This window comes from Scatophagus argus, chromosome 14, assembly GCF_020382885.2.
Source record: "Scatophagus argus isolate fScaArg1 chromosome 14, fScaArg1.pri, whole genome shotgun sequence".
In the NCBI taxonomy this organism is placed as follows: Eukaryota; Metazoa; Chordata; class Actinopteri; family Scatophagidae; genus Scatophagus; species Scatophagus argus.
Genome location: NC_058506.1, coordinates 11,047,955 through 11,070,813, shown reverse-complemented (window position 1 = coordinate 11,070,813; position 22,859 = coordinate 11,047,955). Strand labels below are relative to the sequence as shown.

At 38.6% G+C, this 22,859-nt stretch overlaps 1 protein-coding gene across 5 annotated transcripts in view; it reads right to left on the bottom strand.

The window, feature by feature from the left end:
- Window positions 1-831: 831 nt before the first annotated feature.
- LOC124070879 (neurexin-2-like) overlaps window positions 832-22,859 on the bottom strand; it is a 108,306-nt gene continuing 86,278 nt past the window's right edge. For 3 of the 5 annotated variants that reach the window (XM_046411200.1, XM_046411195.1, XM_046411197.1), the window contains 6 exons: window positions 16,941-17,122; window positions 10,927-11,098; window positions 8,053-8,142; window positions 6,368-6,696; window positions 4,581-4,665; window positions 832-3,319 (listed from right to left, as the gene is read on the bottom strand). In XM_046411200.1, the coding sequence (XP_046267156.1) occupies window positions 2,517-3,319; window positions 4,581-4,665; window positions 6,368-6,696; window positions 8,053-8,142; window positions 10,927-11,098; window positions 16,941-17,122 (1,661 nt within the window). In that variant the 3' untranslated portion in view covers window positions 832-2,516. The remainder of the gene's footprint in view (window positions 3,320-4,580; window positions 4,666-6,367; window positions 6,697-8,052; window positions 8,143-10,926; window positions 11,099-16,940; window positions 17,123-22,859) is intronic. The other 2 variants (XM_046411196.1, XM_046411198.1) reach the window with 1 other exon arrangement.

Genomic DNA, 22,859 nt, shown 5'->3' with positions numbered 1-22,859 from the left:
AGCTTTCCAGTTAATTGAAAGGTTTAGGGTAGTCCTTGTAACTAAGTAATCATACTTAATTACATGCCACCACCTAATGTGTGTCAAGCTTCCAAAACTCTGACCCCTTCACTTCCCGAAATACAATGTGATCACGTCATTACAAGTTTGTAACAAAGGACTTTCTTTTGAAAATTTGTAGTTCAAAGTTTCTTATCTTTAAAGCTTCACAGGTCCAAGTCAGCCTCACTGACATCCGTTTTCAGTAGAGTAAGGTGCGGAAAAACATTTCATATTATCATAAAAGATGGACATCAAGGCATTACTGAACCACATAGCACCCGAAAGAGAGAGAGAGTGTGAGCAACAGAGAGAGAGTAGATGATGATGAAACTCAAGTGTAAGACACATTTTTAAAACACACCATGACCTGCAATTTGTGTGAAACGCTGTTTCTTCATGTTAAACGTGTTAACTTATCTTGTTAGCAAAGCACGACCTTTGTACAATTACATCACAGGGAATTCATCGTTTCTTTTGTCCCAAAAGATTCACAACTCCCAAAGCTTAATCCACCCTCAACAGATTAATGCAATCTATAAATTACAGTTAACATTGGAAAAAATTCTATCTATGAGAGGGTCTCTTCTGTTCATGTATCATACCCTGATTTATATCAAAATCTTTACCTTAAGTCCTAATTCATCTCAGTTTACTCAAAACTCCCCTGATCTAAAAACTATTGTTGTCACTGTATTGGTCCTATAATGTCTGTATTCAGTAACAAAAGGCAACTAAAGTGCATTTTCTTTGCAAATTTCTTTACAAAAATTAACACACAACACAGGTGTGTACAAAGTATATAATCAAGTGTATTTTCATCTTTATCCACGTTCTGTACACATATTAAGATCCATTTCACATTAACACTATACAATAGCAATGAGTGAGGAATGGAATATTTTCTGAGCACTGAGAGGCTCATGTTGAATGGCACTTTCATAAAAAAGAACAAGAAATCACAGAGCATGAATAAGTAAATGTAGACATAACTCAACACAGAAAATGGCTTTATATTATCAGATCCATTGAGTAACAGATTCAGCACATATAAAATGCACAATGCAACAAAACGAAACATTTGTTTGTTCCATCCTTGGGTTTTCTCTGCATAATCCTAACCGTAAATAATGCCAGAAACATATTTTGCGGCTATCAGAGGAAAGTGTGCTTTTTGTCTGGATTTAAGTAAAAGGCAATCTAAAATGTAATGTGTTAAGAGGAGTGGTAACAAGATACATCGAAATATCAGAGAAATATCAATACAATTCACAAACCTTCAATTATTCATCTCATAGAATAGTCTTTTAGTAACTGATAGAAATAAAAAAAAAAACAATACATGTTTGGCTGCTTTACAAGGAATATTTATGTCTCCAAGATATGTTTACATGTTCTGTGTGCTTTTGAATTATCCCAGGACAGTTTTGAGAAAGAAACAAAGATCAAGAGAGAGCCTGCTTCTTGTGAAGTGAGTTGATTCTCCCCTTCTGAGAAGACAAACTTCCTCACAATGTGTTTCTGTGTTCCCCTGTGAAGTTCGGGATTCTGTGGTTTTGAAGTCGTTCAAGCTGTGTCGGGGGGCTGTGTCTGTTCCCCGGAGTACACAATGCTTTTTCAATCTGCTAGCCTCTATATGTACATACAAGCAATGTTTACAGAGAAATACCTTTACTGGTGTAGACTGACCTGTTCACAATTATCCATACTTGGAATGGCATGGCAAATTGACTGTGATATCTCACATAAATAATGTTTCTGATCCATCATACCCTAGCGTTCACTCGCCGGAGTATGTTGAGTGATTTAATAATCAATATCATGCTTCATTTGTGATACTGCACCAGAAAAATTTTACCATCTCTCGTGGACAGAGGCAGAGTGACTAAAACCACATGACATAATGTGGAGGCTGCAGAGATGATGTCTCATCCGAATAAAGGCTTTCTTTTTGACAATAGTCAGAATTACTGGGGTGCTCTCTGCTCATTTACCATAAAAATTCAATAACTGGCCTGGTTCTGCCTCATATATCATAATAGGGACATTGAGACTTGAGATAGAGCATTACAAAGAAGTACAAAGAAAACATTTAGGCAACTCTGTCTGGATGTTCTCAGCATTTTCTTCACTGTACCATGCTATATACAAAGCCAAAGTGGATATGCCTCTTCATAGCTTGTTAAAAACATAAAAAAAGTGAACAAAGAATTGGCGTATGCAGACTGAGTGCACGTTGTGACACAGGATGAGTCAGATCTTGTGCCGTAGATGAGGTTTTTTATCACTAATACGAGCTGGGCGACCTTGACTTTTAGAAGGGATTTAACTGTTAAAAGCAAGATACAATTGCTTTGTGCAGTTGTTTTTTGTGGTCTGTGAAATTTCACTGATGGTCAACCTGACAAAATAGGGGAGCAAAATGAAAGCGTCCTTTCTCATCCTCTTGTCTCAGTCCACACTTGCCTTCTCCACTCTCAGACGTAATATTCTTTGTCTTTGTTCTTTTTGCCTTTCGTGACTGCCTTGGCCACAGAGGCCGTTGCTGTGTTTTTGTCTTTGACCACTGCTCCGTTGCCCTCGACAGTAGAATTGTTGGCAAAAGTGTGGCCCTGGTCTGTCTGGTAGGAGCCCTCGTCCCGGTTGCGGTACTTGTACATGGCATAGAGGAGGATAAGAATGCAGAGAGCAGCAGCAGCCACAATACCAACCACCATCCCCGTGGTGCTACTGGACTCCCTGATCACCTCGACGGCACCTGGTTGGCTCTTTTCATCAGAGGCTGTGGGGTTGGCTGTGGGCACATGGGGAAAATTGGGGGGGTAAGTTAGTCCTGGTGTGTTTCGGGAGGATGGAGGAGCAGGGGGCAGAAGCACCTGGTCGCGGGTGTTCATTTTGCCTGCAGGGATGTGGAGCTGGTCAGGGTTGGTGGTGGGAACATAAGGAGGTAAGGGGCGGGGTTTCTGGACTCCACCCTCACCAGCGGTGGGAGGTGGAGGAAGGACTGTCCTGTCTGTGACCACGGGGGAGTTATTATTGTAAAAGTCCTCGTCATCCGATTCCGTCATCTCCCCAGAGCCGAAGGCCGAGACCTCCACGGGGTCACCACAGTCCTCCTGGTCCGGGGGGCAGGAAGGGTGAGGAGAGAGTATCAGGGACTCTTTGGTGGTTTCAAGTGGGGATAGGAGGGTGGGGGGAGGAGGAATGACGGGGTAACGGGTGGCGATGGATGGGGGCTCAAGGGAATCCACTGTTATAATAGGCAACACTAATTCACCTCCTAGAAAGGAAACAGAAAAGGTAGGGGATCCTAAATTAGAAAAGCATTAAAATTGATATTTTGGCTGAAAAGGTGCCGTCATTAAAAAAAAAAAAGAAAGGTTCAGTCTGCTCTTTATATCAAATATTACTGAGGAATTACATTAACATTAGCTTGCTCATCATTGATATGATTTACAGCAATCACACATATTATCCTGATCTACATATATAATCAACATTTGGCAAAGACAAATTGAAACCACCACAACGTTGTCCTTGAAAGATTTATGCAAGTCTTGATTTATATATGGAGCCAACGTGTGGGGGGTGTGCAGATTAAGAATGTTATTAATAATGTTATGAAAATATAACACAATATGGCAAGAACATTAAAGAGCTCACATGTAGACACAAACACACATGATGACCCATGAAAGGCAGCAGCTGAATGAAGAGCATATAACAAACAAAGCACATGACAAAGAGTAAATTAAATGTATGCACATCTGTAAGCAGCGGTTAAGGGGTGACAAGAGAAATCACAGACAGGTTATTGTTTGTAGGAAACACACATGGAAAATCATGGCTTGCTGAAAGCAACCAGTGTGTCCCAGTTGGCGATTTAATCACAGTGTGCATCTATACCACCCAATATATTTAGCTGTATATTAACGATATATACTCTCTCTATACAAGACATATGAGCTATCACGGCACGCACTGACATTTTACTGAACTGACTCCTCCTGAGGTCAGAAAGTCTTCTGGTTGTGGAGGAATATTGCAGAGTTATGGTTATTTATGGCCACTAGCTTCAGTTTCATCATTATATGACTCACACTATGCAGGCCCAGTCAACAACAAACAACTTCTGATAAGGTCATATTAATAATTGAGGCACCCATAATAAGGGCAGACTCCTTCTTAAATTCCACGGCTTGTTTCTGTCACAAGCCTGATCTACTGTCCACTGTTATCCAGCCTTAATGACTGCAGTGCACCCCTTAAAGATTTTCTTCCATCCAATTTAATGAGTAAGAGACATGACTTAAAAGATAACATAAAAGATGAACTGTTGCTAGCTGAGTGTGTAACAACTATCCAAATGAGGACAGCTGTTTGACACAGGCCCTAAATAAATGAGTATATGATAGCTGCAGAAACTAAAAAGGGAGAGTTGGAAATGTAAACTAATAATGACTTTGTGAAGTCAGAGAATTTTATCTGCAATCTTACGTGAAAGTAAGGAGGAATGACTTGGATAGGAGTGATTGACCCACCTGTTCCTGGCTCACACTCCTCCAGGTCCTCATCATCACTTGGACACTCGGCTGACGCAACCAAAATATCATCAGAGTTCTGCGGCTGAAAGGAAAATGGAGAAAATGTATTGTTTTTATCTAACAGACAGTCAACACATTCCCATCGTCTAGATTTGTGCTCATGTTGTTTTATGATTGTGTTTGCTGACTGACTGTCCTATTGGAGGAAAAACTGCAGTTTGAAGCACCGTACCACTTCAGTGTTTTTGCTCGGAGCAACACTAGTAAGACTACAAGCTCAAAATATGCTGAAGTGCAGCTGCTTTTTATCCTTCAGCCCTGTGGCTGATTTCATGTGTTTATAAACAATCTCAGAGCACTACTGATGGGGAGTAAATTCTCAGTAGGATAAATGTTGTACATGTTTTCAGTTAATTATGTATAATGCTTTTTGTACAACAAATTTTCATGTGCTAAATCAGGCCTTCAATATGTTTAAATAGGATTTCAGGGTGGACAATGGACTCAGAACACCCAAACAGAGGCAAATAGATGGTTCATTAATGGATTACTTGGAAAGTACAGTACAGGCAATTTTGGGGAAGCTGGACATGAAAAATGTAATGAAAAATACACTCTGTAATTTTCTCAAGAGACTTTTCTTTGAAACCTCAGGACTCCATGTACAACTGCTGAAATCGTTCCAATTTGGCAGGTTTGTAGCATTTTGGACTAAAATCAGTTAATTTGAAACGGTGGTTGGTAATGCTCATCAGACTGGATGCAATATTGACAGCTCAGTGTGGAAAAATCTGTTCTTCAGATTTATTAAAAAACAAAAGTCATTTTTGCCTGGTTGTATTCAATCATAAATGTATTGAAGCATCAATGTCATTGTTATCTTCGCACACTTTAAAATGAATTATGTGATGAATATAAAATCAGAAATGTGGGACCAAACATTTTGCACGATGACACGCACACAATTATTTAATGAAAATATACAGGATTTTCTTAATAATATAATATATATATATGTATATAATAATTATTGAATGTATTTTATATATCTGACAATAAGAAATTTTGATTTGAATGTTTTCTTATTTCTGAGTCTCCAGTGATGATGACGAGTCTTGTGTTTCAGAGTTCACCATCTTATGATAACATCTGGATAACCTTAAAATCAGAAAAAGAAGCTATTTTTTTTTTGTTATTTCACTTTCAGTAAAAAGATTTCAATTTCACTGAGGGAACTAGTGCTGCTTTTTTCAAAGTGTCACGGCCATTGTGAGAGTAGAATGAAGTCAAGGAAACAGAAGTATTATTTGACTGTCCTTGGTTTTGTGACTGTATTCTAATATTCACACAGGATGGCACAGCAGGATCTGGTATTACAATTTAAAACTTCATTGTACATATTAGCACAGAATGGAAAACGCCCAAATATGAGCAGAATGTCAAAAGGGACATTGGGACAGAATAAGCACGGAGGATGTAGGTAGTTATAGTTATAATTAGCTATAAGTTAGTTATAAGTTATAATTTTACAAAGACATTTTTAATACTTTGTGTGTACACAAGCTCAGGTCCACCATTTCTACAAACCTACTTAATTTTAAAGGTTTTTTTGATTTCAACACATCACATTGCGTTTATTTCCCTCTGTTTTAAAATTTCATCACATTTACCTCCTGGAAAAGTGGCGCCAACAGTCTTCACCTATGAATTAAACCAATTAACCTCCAACTGCTGATAAATTAGCATCCAACTCTCTTCAAATATTCCTTCATACTCTCTCTGACCTTTGAGATGCTCTCCCTCAGGCTGGGCGACCGCTGCCTGCGGGTGGTGGTGGTGGCCATAGTGGTGGTGGTTTCCATGATTGTGGTAGACATATCGGACACAGCCAGCGGGGTGGCAGAGGTGGCGTCGGTGGTCAACACGGAGAGCGAGTCCCCGACCAGACGCAGGTTCCCCTCCACCTGAACACTGGGATCATTTTCTGCCGCCAGTTTGAGCACCTGGAGGCCATTGTAGTACAGCCCTGAGATCTGACCCTGGAAGGGTCGACCTCGATCATGGCCACCAATTTTAATGGCTGCCTGACTGTTGAAGATGGTCAGCTGTCTCCCTGAAGTCAGATAGAGATGCGGCAAGAGGTGGAAAAAGGGAGAAAATGGTGGAGCAGACATAGAGAAGTCATATGGGAGAGCTTGCACACAAACATCATTTGAACCAGGTGGGTTTTAGTGAACAATAATCATTAGTAATTATTTAAAACTCAATTTAGATGTTAACTTTAAAAGGGGGTGGGGGGGTTATAGTTTATAATTTAGTCTTCACACATGCAGGTTCCAACCATCAGAGGAGGCTTAAAGTCTATATTTAAGTGCCTATTTAAGTGTTTTGATTGGACAGAAATAGTCATTTTGAATTATCACTGAGTTAGCAAACTGTTGGTAGGAAAAAAAAAACATTTATTTATCTCTTCACTCCAGAACAGATGGTGCAAAGATGTGAATCTTATGGATTCTTTTTTTTACAAAGATGGGTGGGTTATTAAAATGTCTTACTTAACTTCAGACTGTGTAAAGCTAAATGACAAGAAAAGCTAAACATCCCTCCCTCCACTGATTTCATCAGCCCATACCCTGTTGAAACATGTTCTGCACTGGGTTCCCCCAAGAGTCCAACTGTTTCACCTCCTGAAAGGGGCAATGATAACGAACTGCACCACTGTCAGCGCCTTCACTGATAAGCTGTGTTACATCAGAGGAAGACTGCACTAATGGGCCCATCTCAGGAGAATACTTATTAGCAAAGTTAATGGCTGCAAACAGTGATCTCCTTTAACAGCCTGTCAAGGCTGTTTTGTTGCAGCAACAAAAAATACAGGCTTAGAAGTCTGATGTGGTTGTCATTTTACAAGGTAAAGTAATACAAAGTTGAGGGAAACAATAAAAGGAAAAGGTGTTCATTTGGTGTAAAAACATCCAGGGGTTATGTTTTGAAATTTTCAGTTTAGGAAGAACGAAATCTAGTCAACTTAATGTCACACGCTAGTTTCACTCGTGTTAATGTGAATGTTACACAGCATTTTAATGATTTTTACCTAGAATAGTTACACACAGTATCTAATTACACACAATGGTTAAGGGGGGGGCGATAAAAGATCAGACAAGGGTTATGTGTTTTTAGGTAATCGGTTTAAAATCTTTGTTAAGGTGCAGCTTTTCCACAAGGTGTAAGGATGACAAAGAATAAACGGAAGACATGCGATACCCCTTTGCTCTCACAACTGAATTCCACTTGAAGCTTTATTAAGGTCATCAAAATGCATAGCCAATAGACATTCCAATTAAGATGGAGGTATACATCTCAGTAACTCGATTCTTGTCACCCTTGCCTTCTGGCGCTGCACCTCTCATGGGGAAAGGTTATTTAGTAGTTATTTCAAGGATTAATTAATTAATCAATTAATTTTTACCTTTATCGAGTAGCCACTCGTCAACTACCCGACCAAGTCTGTATGGGATTCTTTGTCTAGCAATAGCCAGTCGTTCATTATCATAGTGTCCTTCAAAGAATTTGGAGAGACAGATTAAAGGTTAAAGTCTGCAAACTGAAAGATCACATGGTTAGAAACAGAGTTATAATGGCAGGTTTAACAAGTTATCGATTTTAACCCAGCTGTGAGTTAAAAGAAACTTGTGCGTTACTTAGTGTTGTCTAGTTATTACGAGTAACAGTGTTAATGCTAGTTAGAGTAATATTTAGGCTATTTATAATGTGCTACGCTAGTTAGTGTTATTTAGATAATTTTTTAAGCAAAGCATCACCTTAAGTAGATACCTATTACAATAAAATGTTTATGTACTGTATATAAAAGAGGTTAATCAGGTAAACACAAAAGGCAAAACAAAGACAATCAGTTGTTACATTTAGAACGTGATTCACATCCTGTAGTTAAAGGCCAAAGTCTCACCCCACTTCTGTTCTGTTCTTCCTTATAATAATGCATGCTACGTGATGATCCTATAAGATACTGACAGCATGTCTATACATTGTATAGAAAAAATGTTTTGATGTCTTCATGTAAAATTTTCAAATTTTATGAAGAAGCCCAGTAGTGGATAAAGCTCTTCCTAGTTTTCAGAAAGAAAAACCACATTGTGAAATCAGGGCTAATAGGAGAGAAGCTGCTCTAAAGTGGGGCAGGACTTCAGCTCTCTATTTAACACATGCATACACAGAAGAGTAGTTAATCAAATGCAAACTATAACAGGAAATATACTGTTTGATACACACTTCAGCAGTGTGAATAGGTGACAAAGGTCATGTTAGTGGCAAAAAACACTTTTCATGCAGTATTGTGATTATCTAGCACTGAAGAGTTTTTACCAATCAGCAGCCACACAGTTCTAATTTTACAACTCGTAAATTCTTTTTGGCATTGCTTATGCTTTACACTACATGTGTATGGTTGTGTGTCGAGCTTATAAGAGCAAATTATCTAAAAAAAAAAAAAATCATGTTTAACTCACATTACCAATGAAAATGTAAATAAACAGATGGAAATGAATAAAGAAATAAATAAACACTTTAAAGTCAGTGTTGGATAGTAATGATTGGATAAAAAAAGATTAGGATTACAGTGCAACGTAGAAGAGGAGGCGCAGTATATGACATGTTGCATGACAGCTAATGTGAAGCTTAGTTATACTGTGTTTTTACTGTATGCTTTAATATAGAGCAGGTTTTAAATTAAATGAACTTTCATTGAGCTGCAGGCAGTGCCCTTGTATTGGTGAAGTTCTACATTATGCCTCACTTATGTTGTTTAGTGTCCAGCCAAAAAAAGAAAAAGATCAATTATGTGTCCTTTTACTCTTAACCGTTGCTCATGCAACATGCACTCCCTTTCTCCTTGTTTATGTTTGTTGCCAATGTGCACCTTAGTCATTTATCAGTAGAAATGTTTCAGCAGCCACTGACTGAGTGGGGGCTGGCGAAGGGGGCACACACAACACACAGTTTTGATTTATGTGCAACTGTGACGTGTGTGTGTGTGTGTGTGTGTGTGTGTGTGTGTGTGTGTGTGTGTGTGTGCTTTGAGCAACAGCTGGAGGCAGAGAGGGGACTTGGTTTCCTCCCGTTATGCCAGCTGGTGCACCTGTTCTAAGTAAGGTTAATTCGTTGATTGGTTCGGAACAGGTTAAAGCACAGCCAGTCAACATCAAATTATGTACGTGTTTTTGTTTTTTTGTTTTGTTTTGTTTTTTTGACTATGTGTATATGTGTATAAAGCACAAGTTGGCAAATACTTTGGATGAAGAAAAGCTTCTTGCATGTTTGTAGACTGATGTTTGTCTGTGCTGATCGAGTCAATGTTTAATTTGCAAAATCATGAATGTATTTGAAAGTGAGATTGAATTTCAGAATGGTTAATTTAATATGTTTGTTAGGATGGATAAAATTAAAATATACACTAAGAAAAAGTAATGCCTCTATCCCCATATTTATCATTACTATGTCTATGTAGAGTATTTGATGTGATATCCAACAGACACCAAACACCTTGCAAAATTGAAACACAAAACACGTGACTGAGCCCTTTAACGGACAGAACACAGTATGAATTAATCCAAATCCATCAGTCTTTTTGTTGAAAACGGTCACCTTTCTATGTAAATTTAAACACTACAAAATTGTTATTGTCAGCATGAATGCCGACTGAATAGCTACATATCATCACATCACATATCACATATTAATCAATACAGTCTCTTGGACCGAGGCTGGTAGATTAACAACAAATACATAAACATTACATTAGAAATATATTGAACTATGTCCTTTGGAAACGTCTAGAAAATCCTGCTTGGGCCACATATGCATATTTTAATAAGATTAGGAAATTTGTCGGCTTTGATTTGCTTTGCTTTTCTCTCTCTCTCTCTCTCTCTCTCTCTCTCTCTCTCTCTCTCTCTCTCTCCACCTGTCTGCCAAACTGGTTGCTAAATGACTGTGGCTGATGAAAACCCTTTCATTGCTAGATTTACTTAGCAGGGCAGCTTGAGGCAAATGCATCAATTTAAGATTATTGTATTGTTTAGCCAATATGTATGTGGAAAATTAATAGATAGCTTATAGAAAAAAGAAATAACTATGGGGAATCTGATTTAAATTAAGCCACTGGGTAAATTGCCAATCAGTATCTTGCAAACAGTACATTTCACAACTGCTTATTTGAAGATTAATATTTGATATGCAGACATGCAGCCTTCTCTCGCTGATCCAGATGCTCCATGCCATCTATCTATGCATCATAAAACCACAGAGTTTGTCCCAGCATTCTTACCTGGTGGATAACGCTCAATGACTGGATGGTTGTCCACCTGGAGAGTGGCATTGCCACCGCTGCGTGTGAAGCGTACAACATGGTACTTGCCGTCATTTACTATGACGGCAGGCTCATCGATGGTGATGTCATCTGTCCCCACATTAAAGATGACACCAATTTTTCCTTGATCCTGCAGGTGAAAAACAAAGAATGAATGTGACAAATTGAACAACGTTGTAAACTGAAAATCTTTCATACCATAGTCGCTCAAATCATGCAGACTAAAGAGTTTTTGGCTACTTCAGGGCTGTTGAGCCGCAGATTTTGTTTAAGTGGGAAAAGCATATCGTTTGTGACATGGACAGTATGTTTAGTTCTTTCTTTAGGGATCGGCATCTCCCTCAGCAGTCAGCTCAGGTTTCCTGATGTGCATCACTCTTGACAAAATTCTGCTGCTTCTCTTTTGGTTGATCGACTTCTTCTCCCTTTCAGCCTCTGTCTGCTCCTGCCAACCTTCCTCAAAGATCAGATCTGCCTCTCAAGCCAGCCTTTGGGTGACACTAATATGGAACACTGGAAATCAAACTGCGTGAGGTCTCTGCGCCTGTCTGGCCTTACACGTGCATGTGTCTTTTCAAATACTACACAAGGTCAAAGTGCTAATGTTGATACAAGAGGCACTGTGAGAACAACTTTAACTCTACTGACTACAAACTGTTACTGCAATAACATCTGCAACTATGATAAAAATACAAACATTAAAATCCTACAATGTGGAAGGCTTGTCAGTCATCACAGTGTAATGCAGATTACATGATGTCTGCCTGAAGGTTAGGTATGGTACTCACTTAACATGCAATCAAGTGATTATGCAACGAGTGCATGTTCTATGGTAAGTCTCACATGCATTAAAGCATGTTGTGAACATACTGTAGGTAAAACCTCATTACCATTATATATTATTAATAAGCAACTCTGAGGCTGTGCAACTTCTCTCATATCATCTGTCTCTCAAGACTCTGCAGGTTTTAATTCAAACACTACAGCAGCTGGTTGCACTACATCAGAGAAAGGGGGATGGGGGGTATGGAGCAAACAGTGAAATTGGCTGGTGTAGTGTTTTATGTAAATGAAATGCTGCAGACTGCTAGTCCTGCGTAGCACACGGTCTGCACAATATTTACTGCCCTTATGCACATGATGTAAATATCTTCCACAGAATGTCCTTCTTTGCATTTGGCTTCCCTGGTTTTACTCTCAGAGCTGACTTCCACAGCTTATTCCTGGACATGTGCCATTTAATATAAGTGATTGTGCCCTTTCTCTTAGATTTTGAATATTTCATTACTGACTCATAGACCAGAAATTCAAAAATGTAGATGCCTTGATGGTGGTTGCTATTGTGTAATGTAAAACCTGTCTCAGAGTTCTGCTTTCTCCTTTTAGTCAAATGCAAAATCCTTCTAGAAACATTTTGAATTTGAAATAATTATTCATGCTGACACAATTGGTGTTAAGTACAGAAGTGTTAAATTTCCTCAGAGACCTTCAACCTCCCGTTAACAATACAATTTTAAGCTTGAGAAGTTAAGTTTTAAATTTGCACCTTTATTATATACAGAAGTTATCATGCTTATATTGTATGGAAGAAATATTTCTTGTTTTCTTATTTACACACAGAGCTGTACATGCAGAACCATTGGGTTGTCCATGGTTTGCTCTTCCCCAAGAAGTAATATGATGAGTATTTATTAGGCAGCCACAAGGTAGTATGGCCTCAGGTCACTTTCAGCCCTCTGGACAACAATTAACATCTCTGGGGCCGCAGCAGCCTGCCAGGGGTGGGGTTGGGGGTGGCTTCATGTGGCATCAACAAAAGAGATCCTGAGCTTCTGAACTCGCTCTTACAAAACAGCCCCAAATCACCAGCTGGCAAAGCAACGCAGTTTTCGTAAACAAAAGATTTGGCCTTTCCAGTTCGCTTTTTCTTAAGCAGCAACTTAATACCCTGTGCTTATGTATAAAGCTAGTCAGGCATATCCTCATGAAAAGTCTCCCACCTAGCTGTTTTGACATATGCTCTGATGGAGGAAGCATTTCCTTAGAGTATTCCCTGTTTCCACTAGAACTTTCAGTGTGGGCTCTCAGCTCGGCAGACCGCTTTAATTCATTTTAGAGGAAAATTAAGGATTATTATAATGATACGTTATCATAAGGTTTTGTCTTTGATGAGATGGAAAAGAAAAAAGACTAAGGCTCGACAATTCTTCCATGATGAGACACCACTCCCACCCGATACATTTTTAAACACGGGATAGAAACAAGTCTATCTGTCTGTCTCAGTTTGTTACCAGCCAGCTGTCTTCCTCTTTTGGATGTGTTTACAAGACTCTTTACTGGCACCTTCTCCTCAGAGGCTGGTGGGATTTTGCAAATATACAGTCCTGGAAATCAAGAGACTTTTTCTCTTTCCTATTCCCATAGATATGAGAAAGTGATTCGTCCTCCCTCAGCATAGTGATAGATGTATTTGGCTAACATAAAAGGAATCTAGTAAATAAAAACAATTGAGATCAATTTTTAATGAAATTCTTTTCAAAAATGATTTTACTTTTAAGGGCTATTGCTTGGATGGAAGTGACATATCATTACAGATAAGGAAAAAACTTCAAACTGCTCGATGCTATTTGATGTGAGCTGTTTTCTAATTCTTTTGAACTGTTTCCCAAATGATCAAAGGCACCTATTTCCTCTAAAATGAGTTCTATCTGAAAATCCCAGTTATTACTGTAAGTTATTATTTCAGCTGTGAAAAAAGCGTAAAAAAAATGAACGTTCGCTCTAAGTTATCATATTTAGCAACCACATCACACAGCATCAGGCTTATCTATCATAAAATTGAAATGAAGAAGCACAGCTAGAAGGCAGGTTGAGCTCTGCCTTTGAAAGTGCCCTGCTGAAATATGCACATTCCTGACTTTTGTGTGAAGCTTTTTCCTTTCCTACACAGAATGAGGCAGAATATTTATTTAGAAAGACTTTCCTACTCCGAATATAATTTGGAGAGCCAATCTGCAAGAGCCACTGCTCGAGTGTGATGCACTTGCACATCAAAACGCACAAGAAATCAACTTATGTAATCAGGTCCACCCAAACCTCAGCGGGTTTCAGTATGAATTCATCATCTGTTCTCCTGCAGTATGAGGCTTCTCCCTTCTTCAGCGTTTCTAATTGTCATCATTTTGCAAAAACGAATCTTCTGCTTTTGTTTCATCTTTTAGTCACTCATTATAAAAATGACTCTTTGAAAGTCGCAGAAGGCTCTCTGCTGTACTATCTGGTAAATGTGGTGATGGTTTTGAATAACTGAGGCCTGTGTATGTACCAGCCTTAAAGTTTTAGTGGCGTACGTGGCTATTTTAATGCAAGTGAGTAATGTTTATCTTGTTGTGCGTGGAGATATCTGTGATTCAGGAATGCCTTTTTAATCAGGCATCTTAAGCAGCCGGTGAATGAAAATCTAGTAGCAGACTGATCATCTTGGTTGCTCTGACAATCAATCTGTTCATCAAGAGTATTTCAGACACAGTGAAAGTGCTCTGTTCATGCCAGATGACTATTTTAAGGAGGAATTTTGACCCTTTCAATACACAGTTTACACCATTTGACAAAGCTCTGCTGTTGTTATTCATCATATTGCAGTTTTGAATAGAAAGATTGAGGAAGATTTTAAGAAGTGAATTCTGTTCTGAGACACCTCACCTGAAAGCTTCCAAATTCCTGTAGCACTAAAAAACCCATCTATCATTTGTTTCCTTGACTATTTTCAACTCTCCCTTGTGGCCAAAGTGTTATTTTGACCAGCTTCTCTCTGTCTTCACCTAGTTTTCACAGTCTTCCTCCTCTTCAGCGGGTGAGCGGAGGAAGGAAGCAGGGAAGCAGACATGTTTCGTGTGATAAAATGTGGAATTAATGAAACCCATAAAACGAATTAAAATAACTGACAACATAGGCCCCTACTGAACAAGAGGGTGTGAGATTAAGAAGCTTGGTTAGAGAAACGAAAAAAGACAACCCCCAAACCTCCTGAACTCTTTTTTTATCCCCCTGCGTTGAGCAGTAATAAGGTGTCAAAGCAAGCAATCTGTCAGGGTGCAAGGACTTGGCAGATGCTAGAAAACATCTTTTCAGCTGGCTTTGCATTCACTTGCAACTGTCTGGAGCTGGCAGGGTCAGTTTCACACTTCTAAACCTGGAAATACAATTTAAATGAGACAGTCTGAAAAACATCCAGGGGAGGATTTTGGTAACCAACATGTCTTTAAACTGATGAATACAGCAGTCAAACTATCACAACAAGCACAGATAGAAACATTTCTTATCAAATGATACACAATGAGTGTATACTTTGAGTTTTAAAACAATTTTTGGATGGTAGCATTCATAGTATTTTACCACCCAGGCTTCTCTCTTTTGAAGGTCACAGCTTAACACCAGTCTGGAAGAGAGGACCTAATGATCACTGATTCAATTAGTTTACTTCATGTCTTGCACATTTGAATGATAACCTGAACCCCTCCAAGAAGAGTGTGCTATTTTTTTTATTAATTTGACAGCATAAATACTTTCATACCATAAATTTGCCCAAAATGCATCTGAACATGTTATTTTGTTTTAAGATATGAAGAAGTAGCTGGACAAAGCACACTTTAAATAATTTCTGAGTATTATATGAAGAAAAGTAAAGATCAGGTGTGATGAAACAGGAAGTCAAACATAAAGAATTATTCCGCAAGCTTAAAAACTGTTGTACTTTGACAACAGGTGTGATTTTAATTATTACACCACTCACAGATGTTTTGACAGATCTCCCCACTGGTCTTCATCATGGCACATCTGTCCTGTGGCTACATGCTAAAAAGGCTGATTTCCCTGCAGAAAAGACATGGTTGCTGGCAGCTGTCGAGGAGTCATTTAGTTCCAGCAACAGACACATTTGTTTGTTACCAGGAAACATCTCTCAGCCTATGGACTTGTGCCCTATTGTATTTCCTTCTTGTGGACATAAAATATTTGTTCCTATTTTATCTCAAGATCTGGACTCAGATACCATTAATTAGTGAGTCATACGAGCTTTGACAAACTCTGTTTAATGTTTTGGTGCCAAGTTAAAATTTTAAAACTTTAATTTAGAATTAGACCATAAGAGGCTTATCTATATTCATTGCTTTTATCAAGATTGTAGCATTGTTATTCTACCAGCAAGGTGTTCATACTAATATGAGATAGTGCACCTCAACATATCTAAAGAGAAATGGTGACATTTTCTTCATTTTGGATAAAACGACTTTGTCCAAAGCTTTGTAAGCATCTGTTTGTATAAGTCCAAAGTGCCACAGAGACGTCTAAATATCAAATGAAGACATGTATATTCGTTTTTTCCACCAGCGTAAAAGTTTCAATGTTAGTCACCATCTGCTTACTTCCAAACACTGAAAAATATTACTCTATAATGTTGCTCACCAATTTCCTTGGGCATATTGTAGACAATGGTAGGAAATGATAGAAGTTTGTTATCTTGTGCCTGCAGACAGAGTGGAATAATTTCCACTTATCCAGTTGGCTGCTCACTTCACATTGTTCTGGTTTTTTTGGTCTTAGATCTCAAGAAAACCAGAACAACATTGCATTTAGAATCAGAAATATACTGTTTCTTTGGGTGCACAGCTAAATACATTAAACAGCACAATAGGAATGAAGTGGGTAATAAAGGTAATTTGAGCCCTGGTGTACAGAGGCTCTTCTCAAATCTGTTTATATAAATAAAAACATGGAAGAACATAAGCACAAGCTCTCTGCATATTTGCTCCTAACTTTAATGTCTATGTATCTCCAAAGTTCAGACGTTTCCTAATTTCTGGATTTGGAAACCAGACAGGTACCGTGTACAAATCTGTATAGGGCTGCCCGTGATTTTCCAGTGTTTTGTGGCATTTATGCTTTGAGCCCCAAACTCTGCTTCCCATCCTTACTATGTGCAGTTGAAGATAGTCTCCGAGCCCTTGGGTGCTCTCCACCCGCACCAAGATGGCGTCCTTCTGCTGCGAGCTGAATCCCACGGCTAGCCGGTCTGCCCGAGTGCTTGGCCGCTCGTTGGGGGCCCAGGTGAAAGTGATAAGAGCGCCCCCTTTCCCGAAGATGTACGTGGTCCCAGCTGGGAACAGAGAAAGGAAGAGAAACAGCAGTCAGAGATATTAAAGAGTAACTTTTTGATAGAATTAATTATACTATTATTATTGTTCCAACATTGATCTGCCCAGTCAGTGCAGTTGGTGTTCAGTTGAAAACGCAGTCATCTTCAAAGACAACTACTCTCACATTATTTGTTATTTTTAGTGTTTAAACCACCATCCACAGTTTGAAGAAAAGATTCCTCTCACCAACCCACAGCCATCCAGCCCCCTCCACCCCACTGCTATGCACACGCACTATCTTTCATTTTTCAAAATAATGCATTAGGCAGAGAGAAGCTAAAACCAGAAAGGGAGGAGGGAAGATTTATCAACAAGGCCTGCTTTCCTTCTAAATCACAGTTAAGTACCCTAATTTACAGTATGATGAAGCTTTACATTCCCAGAAGCAAACTAATGGCATCACTTGAACGTCACAGTTGCATCTTTTATTTTCATTATTCCCTATCACTGCAAATACCCTCCAACACTACAGACATTTTAAAAAAAGCAAAAGTGTACCTTTGCCATGCTATGAATTTATTCAAAAACAGCACACACAAGATGGGACACAAAGATTACATCGACAGCTTTTTTTAATTTTATTTATCCAACATAAAAAGCACCAGTCCTTTTCCTCTCAAGTGAATGAGCACATAATGTATGTCTCTGTTAGGGCCACATATCCTCTAAACTCAAAATCAAGCATGACATGCGTGAGATCTTCTGCATGGTACTGTACAGTAATTACAGAATGATGCTACTTTATAGGGGGGTTATTCAATATGTTATGCTTTTTTTTTTTTTTTTTTTACAAACTCTCCCAAACTATCCAGATATAGGGGATACATAATAATGTTAGCTTTTACTCCAATTCATTTCCATATAAATTATGAAAAAGTATGTGAGAAATGTGAAGTGACTGTTTCAAAAATCATATATTTAAACTGGATTAAAATTAATGCACCTGCTCATACAGTACCCTAGTAGGTGCATAGCAAAGCAATAGTTTCTGCTTAAACTTTTATCATGCACTCAATAAGATTCCTGCCTCTCCAAGATGAATGAGGCATAGAGGTGTTAATTCATCATTTACAAGTCCTGCTGGTATTACCTGAGAAAATCCATCCAGTCTCATGTTAAAATCCATTTGCTGATCAGCTTGTAAATCTCACACCCGCTCTTCAAATGATATGATATTTATTCCTAACCTTCCAGACACCTCAGACTGCTGGTTAAATACAAATTAGCTGTTTCATTTGTGTGATAACAGAAAAGAAAGTTATAATTCATTTTCTGTTGTCCATGCAAATTGAAGATGTGTCAAATCAAAGGAGGTGAATGTTCTTTTAGTTTGGGTTGCAGGTGCTGACGTCAAGGAAAAAAAGGAAAAAAAAACTGCTCTCCTCAGATAAAAGGAAGATGCATACTCACAGAGTGCGTTGGAAACTACAACTACACTTTAAATACTTATTTTTCTGGGCTTGTTTTATCACCTGAAACATAAGTGCTGTTTTTACAACCAATATTTTCCACCTGTTAAGAGAAGCACAGAGAAACACTTGAAATAAAATTGTAGCCTCAATTTTAACTGCGTATACGATGACTTGAGTACTCTTCTGCTTGGTTTAATGGGCACTCACCACGAAGGTTTCTTATTGACAGAAACTAACTGCTGGGTGGATTTCTTAACATTAAACACTCCAACGTCTTGAGAACACCTTGTACTGACTGACTGAATTTAATTAAAGGGTGCGTTGTTTGACAAGTGTTTGTTTCGAACGACATTATTTCTTCCTGAGGTAATCTTAATTACCGCCTAGGATTTGTCTTGATGAGTGGTTTTATTGGATTCTTCCTCTCAGTGAATGCTATCTGCTCTCCTAGCCTTACTACTGTCTAATCTTGCATCTTCAACATAATATACACAATCTAATAAATTCTAATGAGACAGCCCTCAACAAATACCACTAAGAAGGCTTTAGTTGAACAATACACCACAAACAATCACAACAAAAATCAAACATTATGTGTCCCACCGGTGGTATTAGCTGAAAGGCTATAATACTGCATTTCGACCAATAATGATTTCTAGCTTTGTTTGTTCTTGAGAAACCAAACAGACCTGGAGACAAGCCGTAATGTGGTCAGTCAGCAAATTCTGAGACCCAATTTCACACCAGGACTCATTTCAAATTTCACTGGGCAATATAGCCTTGAACACCAATTTAAAATGATACACAGGAGAATCAAAGCTCATGAACTTTTAGTACCCAATTTTGGATTCCTAAAAATTGCTCTTGGTAGATCCTTACACACATTCCATTCGTCAGTGTAGTGAGTGAAAATGCCGCTATTAGAAAAACTGGATCTTTATGACCGCAACCAAACCACTGACAAACAGCTCACAAATAAGCATGTGTGAATTTGTAATATGTTAAATGTGGAAAACTGGCTTGCATCACATCACACACAGACAGATGTAATTCTCAGATGTGACGCATTCATAAGATGTAGGCATGTGTGATTTTCACATTGTCGACATGTGAGATCCTGAAAAATCCATCCAATATGAAATATCATCTGTAAAACACATTTTGCATGTGAAAATATATGATCATAATGGATGGATGGTAGAGATGTGAAAAATTCCCATGTTAACAACTTGCAAGTGTCAACAAGACAGCTGTTGTGCAAGGATTAAATTATCCGGTATTGACAATACAACATCGTATTCATTACATGTGGGGTTAATTACATTGAATTTCTTTGCCAAATGTGAGATGTCCATATTTGTTTGGCTTTTAGGGACTTCCGTATTACTAATTAGAGCTTTTAGAATAATCTGAGTTTTCTAATCATAATTACAAGTGCAAAGTTGGCACAAATGCTATGTAAATGCAATGTAAAGAAAAGGTTTTTCCCTCTACAAAGAGCTAATGAACATGGGAACTGTACTATTTTGTCAAGTGCTTTGAGTGTATGAGCGAGGAGACCGTCAAAGGGTGAAAAAACATGAACCCTTGAAATGTGCATCATGAAATATGGAGCATGAATGCACCTGCAGGAAAACATGGAAGCATCTGTCTAAAGACAGCAGTATCTCCTGCATTAGTAATAATACTAAAGCATTTCATTACATCTTTCTGCCTTCCTGTTCTAACTCCTCATGTCTCTCGTATTCTGTCTGTGGTAGACCTACATCAAATAAAGCAAGCAGTAAATCAGTCTTGTTAAGTTTATTACTTTAAACATCACAGTTCTCTCGCTCGAAGCAGCTCTTCTCTCTCTCTTTCTCTCTGACGACTATCTCCTGGGAGCGCTCTGCTCTGCACTCATGGCCATACAATGCATCTGTGCTCAGATAATAGGGCTCCATTGGAGATTGGCAAACACAAAATGTGCTGTATATCACATCATTATTAGTTGGGAAGCTTTATGATTAATTATACTGTACACAGGCATTGTAATACTCCTAGTGCCTACCATCAAATGGATATTATATAGATGGTGAGATAGCATATTCACGGTAAAAATTAAACTGTAAGCATATTAAAGCCCCTTTTGTTGTTTAATACATTAGAGGGGTCATCCGAATCATAGAGGGATGTTAGAGATTCATCTGCTTTTTACAGGCATTGCAATGGTGTCAATGAAACTCACAAAGAAACGTGTCTTAACGGACCTCTGCACAACTAATGTAAGAGTATGGATTGTTTGTTTGTGCCAAGATGCATGCCACCCACTCATACATCCTGTCCTTTTCATTTTTGCTCTCAGCCAGCTGAATAGGCAAGAGACAAGGCAACATGCTCATAGGACTTGCAAAATACACCGAGACGCATAATTTGCATCACACATAACGCTTTGGATGTGAAAAGGTTTAAATGCGCCCCCTGAGCTTGCTGTCATAAAGACTTGGAAAATTCCTGTGGCCTGAGTGATTGAGTATTAGCTCGCATAATGTTACAAATATGGCTTTTAAGGGTCTGAAAAATAATCATAAATCATATACATGGCAACCAGCAACATTATAAACAGAAGTGAAAGCAGTGGAACACAACAGAAAATTGCTCACACTGTTATAACCTTTTAAAATATTTCTGCTGATTATTATGAATTCTGCCTCTGGCAGAATACATATATTTTATACTTGAGAGCACCTATGATTGTATATAGATGAGGCAATAAATGTTTCTGAATTGCCTACTAGCCTCCAGTAGGGCAAAATGCCAAAAGAGTACAAGTGCAGTACAGTATACAGACTGCTTTGAGGGCAGTCTGTGCGGGGACACTTCGCTGGAAAAACAAAGCTTACTGATTAAGGACCTAAACTCATGCAGACTGTGAGCAGCTCTGCAGAAATGGAGAGTTATGGAGAGATATTAAGTTTGAATTTGTCGTCTGACTTATGGCGTCTCACTCACAGTCCTTCCATGGTCTATTAAATTCTGCTCATTGAAATGAGGAAAATGAAGAGTACACGCCAAAGCCTGACAGAGAGGACATACTGTTTTCAAGTTAAAACATGATGGCATCATATACTTAGTATGGTGAACAAAGACTTTAGGAATCACATCAATCAAATTAATTAAATTTAATCAATTAAAAGCTACACAGCTGGCACATGCACACTGGAACTATATTCTGCTTGAATTGTTGTTTCTGCTCCCATAGCAAGATGTATCCAGAGTGTCACTCCTTAAATTGAATGTCTGCAGCTCCGAGTGCTTCAAATGACCCCTTTCTTCTATCATAACGCTAAAGTTTTCTCCTATTCAACTTTCAGATGACTTGGGTTATGGTAAAATTGTTTCGAGTCAAATGCAATCCTGAGATACTGTATTAATACTTCCTCCTATTGCAAAAGCCACAAAAACAGGCATTAGAATAACTTTTACGGCAAGAATTCAGTGCCCAAGGTTTTCTTGGGCATTATACTTGCAGCCTTCATTTTTACAGCTTTGCAGATTTATGTTGCTCTGGTTTTACACCATTATTACCAGTCTGATATTTGTTAATTTTTAACCAGAGGATATCATTCTAACCCTACAGTGAAAACTGTATCTGTAGTCGTGCCTTCCCTAAAATATTTTGCTCCAGAGGTAGCTTCGTCTGGGGTGGAATTTCAGCATTAGGGATGCTACTGGATAACAGGAATGCTAAAGGCAGCAGAGTGCCTCTTTGACTCTTTCATTCTTCTGCAACTACATCTCTCTATTTGTCATCACGAAGGTGAAACCACCGTATGGAGTGTATAGGCACCAATGCGGCAACGTTGTCTAACTTTCACAAACCTCCGTCAGATAAAGGATCAATGAGTCAGACAGAATAGACTGACATATTCAATTGAACAACCCCGCTGCACCTGCACTCTCTCTGATACAAAGGGGACAGAGAGTGGGGATGACATTCATTGTGTTTACATTAAGTGAGTGGATCAATATATATTAGTTTTGGTTCTAAGCCGTGGTGTCCGCCACTCCTGTGCTGGATTCAAATTACTTTCACACAAGCAAGGAATTCAGAGGAAATTTATGTAATCCATGCAGTATGTAATCCAACGTGACTTTGTCATTGATATCACCCTCATTGTTCACTGATCACTCTCCATGCAGGGGGTAAAGGGGAACTCCACCGATTTTACACATCAAAGTCTGTTTACAGGTCCTGGGTAGCACTGCTGCACACACAAATAAAGCTGTATGAAGCCTTGTGTGG